General features: G+C 44.5%; 1 protein-coding gene and 1 long non-coding RNA gene across 2 annotated transcripts in view; one reads left to right on the top strand and one right to left on the bottom strand.

The window, feature by feature from the left end:
- Positions 1 to 323: 323 nt before the first annotated feature.
- Positions 324 to 915, bottom strand: LOC114613658. Its single transcript, XR_003710214.1, has 2 exons — positions 711 to 915; positions 324 to 497 (listed from the first exon to the last, which is right to left on the bottom strand). It is a non-coding gene; the product is annotated as an uncharacterized LOC114613658 (long non-coding RNA).
- A 218-nt stretch (positions 916 to 1,133) lies between these two features.
- The window catches only part of Lemd3 (LEM domain containing 3), a 52,597-nt gene continuing 40,456 nt past the window's right edge, over positions 1,134 to 13,274 (top strand). The window contains exon 1 of the mRNA XM_028759084.1: positions 1,134 to 2,733. Within this exon, the coding sequence (XP_028614917.1) occupies positions 1,134 to 2,733 (1,600 nt within the window). The remainder of the gene's footprint in view (positions 2,734 to 13,274) is intronic.

Here is a 13,274-nt window from a genome sequence, read left to right as displayed (position 1 = left end):
TACTCAATGATACTAGCTATGTCAGGATTTAAGTAAAGGGGAAGCAGTCTTTATCAAAACTGGCAAGTTTCTCCCTTAGGATTCATCTGTGTTTTGTGAACAAGAGGGTAGGATTTCCAGTTATTATTTTTGTGGGGGGAGTGGGTTGGGGAAAGTTTATTGACCTCACCAGGCATTTTCCCCATGGCCCTAAATTTAATCTCATTCTATTGGTTTGCAGTTCACTACCTCGTTCAACAAATGTTTACTGTGTTTCTAGTGTTGAAAACAACAGACGGAAAGTTCCTCTGTACCGGGAGTTTACAGCCAAAGGGGCAATAAAATATTTCAAAATAAATAAAACATTTATTAAGTATTGTTTGGATAGGTGTTAGGCGAGTATTTGCATGGTGAGCTTGTCTTTCTTCAGTCAAAAGGAATCATATGATGGCTCCTTCATTTCTCCAAATGACGACTTTGACATATGATGACACATCACGACAGATGAGGTCATCATACTTAGAAAAGAAAACATGACAAAAAGTTATTTACCTACACCCAAGAGTAGCTATGTCTTCTGAAATAGGTACTGTGAACGATCTATTCCATTTCTCCCATAAGGAGAGCAGTCTCTCAAAAGGCACCGAGGGAATAGTCACTTTAATTAAAATAAATAAATAAATTTTTTAAAAAGTCAAACGGAAAGGCAAGATAAAAAAAAAAAAATGAACCTGAGAGTCAGACAGCAAACTTGCCGATCCAGGATGGCCCTCGGGGTCTCTCCACCGGTCCGAGGCTGGAAAGTGTCGCCGTGAACTTGAGGGTCAGAGCTCCTTTCCACGCCTGCACCGCGGTGGCAGGACCCCGGGGTGGGGAGGTCAAGGTGTGGTTGCGAAGCAGGCGGCGAGCCGATCGCGCTCGCAGGCGCGCGGCGGTGACAGGCGGGACAGCCGGGGCCGGCAGGGCGAGCGCGGTCACGCCGCGCCCGCGCCGCTCAGGTGGCGCCTTCCCGCTCAGGTGAGCTCCTCCCGCGCCTCCCATTGGCCGAGACGGGCCGCGGCGCTGGAAGGGCGACGCAGCCCGGTCTAGTTCAGGGTCTAGGGCGGCGCGTCACTTCCGGTAGCGCGGAGCTTGTAAAACACCCTGGAGAGAAAATGGCGGCGGCGACGGCGGCGGCGGCTTCGGCGCCTCAGCAGCTCACGGATGAGGAGCTTTTCTCTCAGCTCCGCCGTTACGGGTTGTCTCCGGGTCCCGTGACGGAGAGCACCCGGCCGGTCTACCTCAAGAAGCTGAAGAAGCTTCGCGAGGAAGAGCAGCAACAGCAGCAGCACCGGGCGGGGGGCCGCGGCACCAAGACGCGGAACAGTAATAACAATAACACGGCGGCCGCGGCGGGCGCAGCCGCGGCTCCGGCGACGCTGGCTCCGGCGGGGCTGGGGGGCCGACCGGGCTCGGGGGACCTCGCGTACTTACGGAGTCCCGCGGGCCTCGGCCGCCTGTCGGCCTCGGCTCCGGAGAGCCCCGTGGGAGGCTCCGGGGGCGCGGCGGCCGTCCCCGCGGCGGGCAGCAAAGTGCTGCTGGGCTTCAGCTCCGACGAGTCGGACGTGGAGGCCAGCCCGCGGGAGCCGGCGGGCGGCGGCGGCGGTGCGCGGAGAGACCGGGCTGCGCTCCAGTACCGCGGGCTCAAAGCGCCGCCGGCGCCCCTGGCCGCCGGCGAGGTGACGAGCGGCCACTTGGCCGAGCGGAGGAAGCCCCACTCGTGGTGGGGGGCGCGGAGGCCCGCGGGCCCCGAGTCGCAGCCCCCGACGGGGAGCGACGGAGCCGCGGAGGACGTGGACGAGGAGGTAGCGGACGGGGAGGACCGGGATCCCGAGGCCGAGGAGCCGCTGTGGGCCAGCCGAGCGGTGAACGGCAGCCGGCTTCTCCCCTATAGCTGCCGGGAGCACTACTCGGACTCGGAGGAGGAGGACGACGGCGACGTGGCCTCGGCCAGACAGGTATTAAAGGACGACTCCCTTTCCCGGCATCGACCCAGACGGAGCCATAGTAAGCCGTTCTCCGCGCTGACTGCTAAATCCGGCGGCAGCCGGCAGGAGACTTCGGTTCAGGGAGGAGGGGGAGGACTCGCGATGAATGACAGGGCGGCGGCCGCCGGGAGTCTAGACAGGAGCCGAAACCCGGAGGAGGCGGCGGCCGAGCCGGGGGGAGGAGGAGGAGGAGGAGGAGGAGGAGGAGGAGGAGGAGGAGGAGGAGGAGGAGGAGGAGGAGGAGGAGGGGGGTGCGATCAAGTGGACTCCATTCCTCGATACCGTGCCGGCGCGAAGAAGCTGCCCCCGCTCCTGTCGCCGCCGAGCAGCCCCGACGCGGATTCAACCTTGGAGTCGCCCACGGGGACCCTCCTCAAAACCAATAATCACATAGGCGGCGTGGCCTTCGGCGTGGATCCCCCCAGCGTGTATGCCAACAGCCTCCCTCCCGGGGCGGCCGCCCCCGGTTCACTCAGGATCAACCACGCCAACCACACCGGCTCCAATCACACCTACCTGAAAAACGCCTACGGCAAGCCGAAGCTCTGCGAGCCTGAAGAGGAACTTCTGCAGCAGTTCAAACGAGAGGAGGTGTCTCCGACGGGGAGTTTCAGTGCTCACTACCTGTCGATGTTCCTCCTAACTGCCGCCTGCTTGTTTTTCCTAATCTTGGGACTGACTTACCTAGGAATGAGAGGGACGGGAGTACCCGAGGACGGAGGACTCAGTAAGTATTAAGTAACCCCCCCCCCGCCCCCCCCGGAGGGCGGCCAGATGATCGTCGAAGGCAGCCAGCCTAGCGGTGACCTTGACCTGCAAGAAATTTACTTAACAGCGAAAATGTGGCAGGACCACGTGCCTCGTCTTCCTTTTGAGAAGCAGCGCTATTCCCGGTGTCAGAATGATGGCTTAGGGCTGGTTTTCAGGTTTTTCTGTATGGTTCAAATTTAAAACAACTCAGGAAGAAGACGACAACGACATTGCAAGCCTGTTAGTAAAAGGCGCTTGAATGTCTTAATTTCTTTTAGTTTTAAATAACAGCAGAGTCTTTTGTCCGTGAGTTTTGAAGTGTTGCCATTTTAAGGCAGCGCCATACATGCAGTGTTCTCTTTTTAAATGTGTTAGGATTCTAGAAGATAGTGTGCTGTTTCTTGACATTCTGGTACACAATATAGGTAGGTCTCTAAGTTCTTTAAAGAGAATGGATGTTAAAAAGGCAGCAGGCACACCTCCTCATTCACTTCCCAGCCCATTTCCACCCCTGAGGAAAGTCCTGGCCCCTTAGCAGAGGAACTTGGGAGTCAGACATGGTAAATGACTGTAGGCAGGCATGTGTATTCATTAAGCCAGCGTCTTCCTCCATACTGAGTAATCAAGACAGCAGTACTAGGTCAGACCATTCAGAACAGATAAGCATTGTGTGTCCTGTGAGGCCACAGGATCCAGTAATCAGTGTGAGCTATTTTAGATGATATGGTCGGGGCTACCTTTTGAGTGTTGTAGAGAGACAGAGCATTTCTGGACAAGAATCAGGAGAAGGGGAAGAACTCGAATGGAGCAGAAGACTTGATGTCGGTTGCAGTGGTCGGAATTTGTCTTCCTAATTGAGAAAACCATGCTACTATTGACTAGGATGAGGCCTAATCAAATAGGACATTTAGGGGACTGTTAAATTTCTTAGTGTTTCTTCCCATTTCCCCTGAAGATTTTTCTCCTAATACGAATTTACAGTATTATGATTTGTATTTATAAAGTTGTATTATATGTATTTTATTCCACAGTAATGGGACAGTGGGATACTGTTAGCAGACTGAGTAGTATGAGCTTTGGTTTCAGTATAACTAAGTCCAAGATAGTAAACAAATTACTACACTATTGTTTAATGACATGGGTTCCAAGAGCAGCCATCAGTTCTCTGGGAGCAAGTTGGTTCTCTGGGAGCAAGAGTGATCTACTGTGTCCTGCCTTAAATGATTGAGAGGGGAAATACACACACACACACACACACACACACACACTCACTCACTCATTCTCTCTTTCTCAAACTCAGTAGTTAAATGACAGAACCTGTTTTTGCCTCTGTTTTTCTGACCACTGTGTCATCTGTCTGGCAGTTATCTTAAACCTAAATGCTTTACATAGAGTGTCTTATTTAGTCTTGAACAATTCTCAGGGGAAAGTGTTACCTTCATTTTATGGACAGGATAATGAAACTGAAGTAAGTCAAGAAGTGTCCCATTGGTCAGGCGGGTTTCTGAGTTCCAGGACAGCCAGGGCTACACAGAGAAACCCTGTCTCGAAACACACACACACACACAAAATTTCAGATTTTTTTTCTAATGACAAAGCCCATTTTCTTAATATTTTCTGAATCTTTTGTAAAGTGTTATAGATAGGAGGATACCTTTATTGTGCTTAAACAAAGAATAGAACATTTGATAGGACTTCAAATGGAATTAGAAGTGACCCAAATTATTAGAGATCACTTTCATATCTGTTTTTCTTTTTTTTTTTTTGGTTTTTCGAAACAGGGTTTCTCTGTGTAGTTCTGGCTGTCCTGGAACTCACTCTGTAGACCAGGCTGGCCTCGAACTCAGAAATCCGCCTGCCTCTGCCTCCCAAGTGCTGGGATTAAAGGCGTGCGCCACCACTGCCCGGCTCATATCTGTTTTTCAATGTATGGTGGATGACTAATGTTTTGTTGTAGACTTAAATTTCAAGTGGAGCTGGATAGGATGCTGGATAGGCTGGTAGTTTCCTTTTCTTTTATAAAAAAAAAAAAAAAAAAAAGCAAAACCCTCCTTAGCTTCATTCATAAAGAACATGGAACTTGGACATCCTGAATGGAAACAAGGGATAGGATGACCAAGGGTTTGGTTGAAAGACTCAAACTCTTTAACTTCTGAGCCTCATTCTTCCATGCTGAGAGGTAGAAAGATTTGCCAACCTTGTAGTTGTGAGGACAGAAGGACATAATCTATTAAGCATGGGATGGTATTTATTTAGAAGTTCAAATAAAACTTGCTGTATTTCTGGTAATTTGTAGTATATATGTAATGGAATAATTAATGTAGCTGGGCAGTGGTGGCGCACACCTGTAGTCCCAGCACTTGGGAGCCAGAGGCAGGCGGATTTCTGAGTTCAAGGCCAGCCTGGTCTACAGAGTGAGTTCCAGGACAGCCAGGGCTGCACACAGAGAAACCCTGTCTCGAAAAATCAAAAAAAAAAAAAATAATGTAAATTATAGTTACGTTTTGTTTTTAAATCTCTTTAGCATTTAATTATCATCAGTTCCGTTAGATACACTGTGAACAGCTGACGCACAAGTTTGAGTCAAGGTGTAATGAATCAGTGATGCGCTGAACACAGTGTAAGCCATAGTAGAAAGAAGTTCCTGCTCAATCAGTTAGTCAGCTCACTTAACCGTTAGAGTTGTGAGAGTGAACACTTACACTCCCTGTATTCCGAATCTTTTGTTGTAATCTCTAGCTGTAGCGTTCAGTGATCAGTGCTATGTTCAAGTAATAATTTCACTAGAAGATTGTAGGTTATATATGACAGTAAGCTTTTATTAGTTACTGTTGAAATTATACAATGCATAATGGTCTTATATTTTTGGTTGTGAGCCAAGCCTTTAATGGCTGAGCCATCTCTCCAACCCTTATAATGGTCTTTTAAGTTTTTTTTAAGTAAAAAGTTCTTAGTTATTTTGGTCTGCAATTTTCTCATTAGGATCTTTTTATTAAATTACTTTTACTCATTAATTTCTTAGTTTGCTCTTATGTCTGCAGAATTAGGTGAAAAGTTAGATGATTTAAGCTTTTTCCAATTCCAAGGATTAGCATTCTAACTTTAAACTATTTTATCAGAACAACTCAAAGATTAACCTGCAACGAAATTGTCTTACAGGTGATTAAATCATGACAGCTCACTAAAAGGAAAGAGGAAACAGAATCGATTGCCTATTGTAGATTCATGGTTATTATTTAAAAATTATTCTTCAAGAGACATGTTTCTTGTAGACAATTTGAAGAGGAATGAAGCAAAATGAGTGTAATTATATATTCCCCTCTTTCTAACTTTGTACACATTCTTGTTATAACAGGAATATTAGCTCCTTTCAAAACCTTCCTCATATTTTTAACATATAGATATGTTGTTTTCATTTAAATGATATATATGTTTTATTTTTAAGTGCCTACCATGCTAAGAAGTTTTTAAAAAAGCATAGATGTGTGTTGAACAGTATGTGGATGTGTGGTAGATGAACTCCTCAGAACCTACATCCTAGAAAAAAGAGAAGAGTCTTTAGAGAGTGGAGAAGGGGACATAGCTTATGCTATACACAGGTAGGCAGCTTTCTGAGGAGGTGACACATGAACCAAGGTCAGAATTGCCTAGAGCGCTAGCCATTGACAGGAAGAACACTGTGGTGGCTAGAACTAGCTTGTGTGTTGAAGAGTCAGAAAGAATGGCCAGTGTTTTTGGGACTGCACGTGAGAGAAAATGGCACATGACAAAGTCAGTTGTGGCGTGGGTGAAGTCATGATGGAGGAAGGAGTCTGAATTTTAGTGATACTATGTATTAAGCAACGTGTATTCCACTTAAAGTTATATCATAGGTGTCCTTTCTATGTGCTGAGTTTAAGTGTAAGGGTGTATTTTAAGAATTTCTCTCACCACAGGTCTTTTTCTCACCCTGTAAATGTGTTAAATCTGCTCTCCTAAAAATGTTCACTTCCATATTCTGCTTTCCCGCTGCTCGCTTCTCAGTCGAGACTCACTCTCCTCCGCTGATCACGTGGTTTGGTCTGCTTTTTCTTCCTTCCCAGCAGTTCTGCTTAATCAGTCTTCAGTCTGATTAAGCCAGCTTCCAGCCAGCTAGCCAGTCTCCCTTTCTTGGTTAATGCAGGCATTGCATTTCCCTTGGAAATGTGCTCCAGTCCCCTAGCTTTCAGTCTCCAGTGTGCTTAGTTAAAGGTGTAGTCCTTGGACTTTGTCTTCCTGTTCCCTGGGGTGGGTGTTTCATTCATTCTTGGTCTTGCCTCTCAATTTGTATTCTCATAAATGTTCCTTGAGTGTACAACTTTCGGATGTGCCAAGTCCCATCCCCATCTGCCACCTTCTGTACTGCCATCCTATTTTTGCCCCTCTCTTCTCTGGTGTGATAGTGATGCTTCCATGTTTAACCTGAGCTCAAGAGAGAGAGACATGAGTTTGCCTAGAGTCCTTCCTTTCTTTCACCTTACCATATTCCGTCCTGTTGGTATTTTGATGTTCAGTAGCTCTTCTTTGTTTTCTTTGACTCAGTCTTTTGTTTTTTCAAGACAAGGTTTCCTCTCTGTAACCCTGACTGTCTTGGAACTTGCTCTATAGCCTAGGCTGGTCTTTAACTCAGAGATTCCCCCTGCCTCTGCCTCCAGAGTGCAGGATCAAAGGTGTGTGCCATTGCTGCCTGGTTCAGTCTTTGTTTCTCTCACTTCTGTATTTAGATTAGCTTTTTGCCCAAGCTCTTTCTAGCCAAAAGGTCTCTACTTCTGGGCAGTAGCCTTTCCAATGCCATCTCTGTGCTAGAGAAGTATTCTAAAGCATACATAAAATTAGTTTCTCTTGGTTCAGACTACCCAGAGACTTTCTTTTACTGGTCAAATTTAAATTTGATTCCATTGTCCTGAGATCATGCTTGCCCTGTCTACCCTTACTTCCTACCAGACATTGAGTGTGTAGTGGTATTTGGTGTCTTTGAACATATTACCCATTCCTTGGGAATAGTTTCTTTGTCTCTCCTACTATTTATCTTTTTTTTTTTTTCCTTCGAGACAGGGTTTCTCTGTATAGCCCTGGCTGTCCTGGAACTCACTCTGTAGACCAGGCTGGCCTCAAACTCAGAGATCTGCCTGCCTCTACCTCCCAAGTGCTGGGATTAAAGGCGTGTGCCACCACTGCCCAGCTCTAAGCTTACTTTGCTATTGTCTAAATAGTGTGAGATACGATGGCTTTTTATAGCAATTGACATAAATTTATATTCAGTTATTTACACAGTATTTTACATTAAAAGTAGAGATGATGTAGAGTACAGAAGATGAACAGAGGGTGTATATAATGTATATAACTATGCAATTTTATGTGACAGACACTAGCAGTTTCAGATTTTCTGTCCAGGAGTTCCATTCTTTGTGCAAACTTAGAACCACTTTAAATATACACTGATGAGCTCCTTGTATGTCTCAGTTTTTACTCCAATAAGAGGATATAAAAATAACTCATTCTCAAAATGAAAAATTTAGACTGCATCACCATCATTCGTGGGAAGTGGTTACAAATCAGCCTGAATTCCAAGTTTGGACTTAGTAGGTTAAGCAATGGAAAACATGGGGGATTTAGAACTGACATGGTCAGACTTTCCTAGAAGGAGGACCAGGTGGGGTGGGTAGTGGAGCAGCAGAGTTAGAGCTCTAATAAGCATGACGCTATGAACTTAGGTCGATAATTGGGAAAGGAGTAGGGCTTAAGATAATTGCTTTGAAGAAAGAAGGATGCTTGCTGATCTCTTTATTTTCTGAGTTCAGAATCAAAAGATTATTATGTGGTCATGAGCCCGAATGACTGGAATATTGATACTGTGGAGAAGAATTAGAGATGCAGAAGAGGGCTCCTGTTTGGGGAAAAAAAATTGTATAGAGAAACTTTTATTTAGGAGTGGTTTTCAAGTTCAAGTGGAACTATCCTTTGGGTCACGGTAGAAATGCGGTCACAAAGTTAAGAGACTGGTGCTGTGTGTGAGTGAGTGGGACTGTCCGCTGAAGGAGTAGCTAGCTTTTCATACTCCCTTCTTAAAGTACGAGTGTCCCACTTGGTGGGTGTTGTTTAAATACTTCAGTCTTTAGAGGAATGTTGGTTAGCTGACTCTAGAAGTTTGATATCTGGTGTTGACGTGGGGTTAAAACTTTTGAAAAAAAAACCTTGTAGTTATTTGTGAAAAATGATCAGGAAACCATGGTTTTAGACCAAAAAATATTCTTGTAAATGCAAGGTGTTTGTTATAACCAGTTTGATTTTAGAAACTAAAAAATTTCTCTATGAGAATGTGTTTTGAAAATTATCTGTAGAAATACTTAAAATTCTGAAACATCAGTGAGAACTTGTTTATCAGCATGGAGTAAGTGGTTTGAGGGGATGATGCTGTAGAGAGCCTGTGTGTGAGAATGGCACTGGGACTTACAGCTTGTAAAAGGTAAGCCTGAGTCCTCGTCTGTCTGTGGAACCGAAGTGAGGGAGAACAAGACAATCCATGTAAAGCTTGTTATGTGGCTGTAGTAATAACAGCACTCAAAACCCGTCTGCGTGCTGTGTTCCAGGCAGAGGACCAGGACTCATTAATCCTCAGATGGGTGTCTCCCTACTGTAGGATGGACAGACAGGGAGAGGTTGAGGAACTTGCTCAGGATCCTGTAGGCAGCCCTGTGTGGGGAGGGTTGGAACTTGTAGTAACTGTTAGTCACCATGCTAGATTGCCTTTATATGTGTAAGTACATTAGTACACAGTTCTTGTTTCTGACCATTATCCATAACGTGACGAAGAGTATGGGGGTTACATGAGAGCCAAGAACTGCTAAGAATAATCTATGAAAGGAAAGTACAAAGTTAAGTCAATTCTTAGGGACTGTGTGCAACCATTCTCACTTGAAGAGTTTGGATGAATTCGTAGATATATGGGGAAGAGCTGTCTGCTGTAATACAAACTCTGATACATAATGTATAAAGCCATGTAAGATACTTTCTAACTTTTAAATAGTTGTACAGTCATAAAAGTGACGGAACGTAGTCTTAAGGTGTGGATTCCCAGTATAAAACGAATTATTTTCTAGGGTTTAACGTGGGGAGGAGGTTCAGATACATAGTATATGTGGTTTTTCTTTTTGACTTAAATTTATGTTGTCCATTTATTTCTATGTTCTAGTGGAAAGGAAATGTTCGAAGGTATGTATACTTTAAAAATTAGATGTCTCAGAGTTGTGAGGACTTGGGGTTTTGTTTTTATGTAACAGTGTTTGAATTTGTATATTGTAACATTTGAAACATAGCTTTAAAAATAGTTCTGCAGGCAGGGCCCTGGTGGCACAGGCCTTTAATCCCAGCACTTGGGAGGCAGAGGCAGATGAATTTCTGAGTTCGAGGCCAGCCTGGTCTACAGAGTGAGTTCCAGGACAGCCAGGACTACACAGAGAAACCCTGTCTCGAAAAACAAACAAACAAACAAACAAAAAAGTTCTGCAAATTTGAGTGTCTTATGGTAAAGCTCACAGAACATAAAATCTCTGTACTGGAGGAGCTGGATGATCCCAGTGCTGAGTGTTAGTGTGGGTTGGTCCTTTCACCTAGCTTTGTGACCACAAGGTGTTCAAGTGAGGATTCTGTCTGTAAGTCATACAAATTTTAATGTAGGTATTAGTGAAAACAATTTTAAAGGTAAGCTGTTTTTTTTTGTGAAGAAATATAGAGAATAAATGTGCCCCAAATGAAGATAAATCTGCACATTTGCCGCTAAGTTAAGATGTTCTAGAAGTATTCTTGCACTTATGACAGACTGTATTTTAATTACCATTTCAGGTGTCCCTTTCAGAATTTAAAGACTTAACTGATAAAAGGAAACATTAAGAACTTTCTGTATGTGAACACCAGTTTCTATGAGCTATCCCTGAGAAACTGAAACGTGAGAGAGAAAGTTTCTTGGTCAAGGTCCTGCAGCCGAGTGTTAGCTACGCTCCAGCCCCAGTGTGATGTAAGACTGCTTCCTGCCTGCCTTGCCCTGTCCTGCCTGCCCTGCCCATCACTTGGCCACGGTACCTATGCTCAGCTCCTGCTGGGTGTGGGTGAGGGTGGACTTAGAACCTCGGAGCCTTAGTTTTTATAGCTATTAAAGCAAAAGCATACTAAAGTACTCCTTATGTCCAGCCAGTGAGTTTTATAGGGAGTTCTACATAAATGATTTGAAGAAATAGAAATGATCTAAACTGTACTTCTCATACTGTAAGCTAGAATTCTTCCAACTATAATAGTCTAATTTAAGAAACACTTGTCCACTCAGCGGCATGTTTTACTAATGTTAATAAGTAGTAAAGCTATGTCTGTCCTTCTCAGTACTTTTAAGCCTGTCCCATGTTATCTAAGTGGAAGGGGGCTGTTAGTGTCTCACACCATCTAATTAGTACCTCCCTTATTTCCTGCAATGAAGAAGAAGCAGCTTTTATTTTTGTAGCTACTATATTATTATGATATATCCTAGAACACAAGCAGAAGCTCGATTTTAACGGTGCTGACCTCCAGAAGGTCGGTTGGTAACTCAGATGCAATATGTTAATGTAAGTGGACTGAATTTGAGGCAGAAAACAGGTGTAAGCATGAAGGCGGGTGAGAGTGTTTTTAGAGGAACAGAAATAATAGACTGGATATATAATGAAAAGGAATTACTAGGCTCACATGACAGGGACTGGTACCCAGCAGTAGCTGTTTGCATTCTAGAAAGGCTGAGCGTCCTACAAGCCATCAGTCCACAGAGCTCTCAGTCTCTCAAGCTCTCTGCAGTCCCGGTCTGGCTCTGAAGGCCTGGACCATGCCCGAGCCGTGGGGGTGTGGTGTGGGTTGGAGGGCTCGAGTTGCTGAGTTCCCTCATCAGCAGTTGCAGCAGCAGCAAGACTGATGTATCCACCAGCAGTGAGCAAGGCAGGTAGACAAAGCAGCACTGCCTTTACAAACTCTCTGTTATCTGGGCTGCAACCTGAAGCTGCTGCCCCTCTTTAGAGGAGGATCTTCCTCCTTATTCCTTCCTGCTTATTCTTTCCTGGAAATACCCTCGTAGACGTGCCTCAGTTGGATCCTAGAATAAGCTGCTACTGAGACTAGCTGAGGTGTACTACCTGTTTGGCTTGTTGAATGCTCTTCAGATAACGTAGAAAGTAGGATGAGTATTCTACCATAGTGGGAAGATGAAGAATTTGTTCCAGTGAATAGTACTCAATTAAACGGGTGCAGTCAGGAAACTGGAAGGTTGCACTTGGGAGGCAGAGGCAGGTGGAGTTCTGAGTTCGAGGCCAGCCTAGTCTACAGAGTGAGTAAAGCCCTGTCTTGAAAAAAAAACAAAAACAAAAAAAAAAAAGAAAAAGAAAAAAGAAACTGGAGGTTATAAAATGGATTTGATAAGCAGGATATTAAACTCAGTCTGCCACATTAGAAGGAATTTAAAGTGCAGAAAGAGCTCCAGTCTCTAGGATAATTTTTGTGAAATAAATAATGACAGTTTTATTCCATTTTGAATTTGAAACATCAATGCTGTGTGTTTTTTTTTTTTTACAAGAATCATTCAGCAGAAATATACTACATACATTTAGCTAAAATTTTCTAGTGGCCACATTAAAGCAAATAAGGACATGAGTAGGCTGAATACTAGTAGTTAACTTAATCTAGTGATAGCTAGAATATAATCTTGAATAACCAGTGTAGAAATTGCTGATGAGATACTTTATGTGCTTTTTATGTGGTGTGTACTAAGTATTGAGAACCCAGGAAGTCTTAGAATAAATCAACAGACTAGTGATCTTTCCAAGGCTCGGCGGACACGTGTGGCTAGTCCTTCCTGGGACAGCTTGGATCCAGTCTGCTCTGCATTGTTGGTTTAATTCGATCTAGTGGCTCATGCTGGGATGATTACAGTATCTCATGCACTGTGTTCTATATAACTTTACAGCTAATATTTCTAGTAATAGGATAAAGGTTTTATTGTCAGTTTACAGATACAAATAATGAGATCAACAGATAATCTGTACAAGGGTGGATTTACAACTATTCTGATTAAAAACCCCTTCTGTTTACTATGTTACAGTGTTTTGGACACAGCCACTCAGAGATAGGCTGGCAGGTGAATGAGGTTTACCTCTGTCCTGTGCAGTCTTTAGGGACCTGACTCTAATGCTCCTTCCTTTAAGGCACCACATGCCTCTTAGCTTGAAATGACAGTAGCACTGGCAGCTGCTCTCATAGTCATGGGAATAGTCCTCTATGCTTGCTTTCCCATTTCCAGTTTAAGCTGCTTCCTATTACTCTTGAAACTAGACACAGGAATGAGAGCTGTTCTGTCTGACAGAGGACTGTAGTGAGAGGGGGAAAGTCAGCTCCTGTTGGGAAGAGAAAATAGTGACGAGAGAAGCTTGTATAGGGTAAAGGGTTTTAACTTTGTCTGTGTTTGAGAAGATTTCTGGGAAGCTGTTACTC

This window comes from Grammomys surdaster, unplaced genomic scaffold (assembly GCF_004785775.1).
Source record: "Grammomys surdaster isolate TR1022 unplaced genomic scaffold, NIH_TR_1.0 126271, whole genome shotgun sequence".
In the NCBI taxonomy this organism is placed as follows: Eukaryota; Metazoa; Chordata; class Mammalia; order Rodentia; family Muridae; genus Grammomys; species Grammomys surdaster.
The sequence above is the reverse complement of the archived record's forward strand: the minus strand, read 5'-3'. Positions and strand labels throughout refer to the sequence as shown.